The sequence below is a fragment of the Sphaeroforma arctica genome (genome assembly GCF_001186125.1).
Source record: "Sphaeroforma arctica JP610 unplaced genomic scaffold supercont1.2066, whole genome shotgun sequence".
NCBI lineage: Eukaryota > Ichthyosporea > Ichthyophonida > Sphaeroforma > Sphaeroforma arctica.
Window position 1 is genome coordinate 7524 of NW_014038492.1, and position 1385 is coordinate 8908.

Sequence of the window (1385 nt, forward strand, 5' to 3'; positions counted from 1 at the left end):
ACGACCCTTCGATACGCGATGCATATGCACGCGATATTCGTGGTATCACCTCCAACAGCCTCTAAACGATCAAATGTGAGCACTATAACATATACAAGCTATAACTCCATACTTCATCCCAACTCTGTATAGCATATACAACTGCACAGAGCTAGTTCTAAGCATGGCTACAGTAGGCTACACCACCCCTATCAACACACACCAGCCAGTGAGTGAGTCACGACCTACCTGTAGTGGCGTATGCTCGGAATGAATTGTCACTGACAATCGTCTGGATGAGTCTGGCAGACTTCATAGTGGACGCGGCCACAGTCACATTGGTAGGTAAATCCAACACAACCTCTTGCGCAAAACTGGGGCCCGCCAGACAGCCGAGATACTTGTGGTACGCTCCAGGCATTTCATTTATAGCGATCTCGTAGGGCGTTTCGAAGCTGTCCTGCAGAGTCGGTGATACGCGTGCGTGTATATGTATTAGAGTGTGTGTAAGGTAGGTGTATATGTATTAGTGTGTGTGTGTGTAATAGCGTGTATATGGTAGGTGTATATGTATTTGTATGTGTGTATGTATTAGTGTGTGTATGGTAGGTGTATATGTATTAGTGTGTGTGTATGTATTACTGTGTGTATATGGTAGATGTATATGTATTAGTGTGTGTGTATGTATTAGTGTGAGTATATGGTAGCTGTATATGTATTAGTGTGTGTGTATGTATTAGTGTGAGTATATGATAGGTGTATATGTATTAGCGTGTGTATATGGTAGGTGTATATGTATTTGCGTGTGTATGGTAGGTGTATATGTATTAGTGTGTATATGGTAGGTGTATATGTATTAGCGTGTGTATATGGTAGGTGTATATGTATTAGCGTGTGTATATGGTATGTATGTATGTATTAGTATGTGTATATGTTTGGTGTATATATATATATTAATAAATTGATACATCATACTATCGTGAAATTAAATACAGAGGTTTTCTACTTTTAAAACTATACACATAAACTGAACCATCACGCCATCTTAAACACAAATACCTACCTTTCCCTCCACTTCTAAAAGCACACAGAAATACATATCATACCTTTTCAATCCCCTTATTGCAGCAAACAATCGGGACGCCGCGAGGAAATTGGTCCAAGTTGTCTACTAAGAACTGTCGGAAGAAAGGTGTGGGTATGCACACCATCACAATACCCGTACCAGACTCCAGCACATGCGCAATGTCCGTCGAGGCTGTGATGTGATCATCCAGAGTGAAGTCTTTTAAGTAGCTTGTGTTGACGTGTGTGCTATTGATAGTCTCCACTAAGTCCTGGCGGTTGAGTAAGAATAGGTGGATGTATACATAAATACGTATACATAACTACATAACACACACATG

General features: G+C 40.6%; 1 protein-coding gene across 1 annotated transcript; it reads right to left on the minus strand.

Moving 5' to 3' along the window:
• Positions 1–217: 217 nt before the first annotated feature.
• On the minus strand, positions 218–1316 carry SARC_12093 (hypothetical protein; the record flags this gene model as incomplete). The annotated part of the gene is made up of 2 exons (XM_014293808.1): positions 218–439; positions 1086–1316. Coding segments are annotated over 2 exons (453 nt in total), but the record flags the coding sequence as incomplete, so codon positions are not given.
• Positions 1317–1385: the final 69 nt, after the last annotated feature.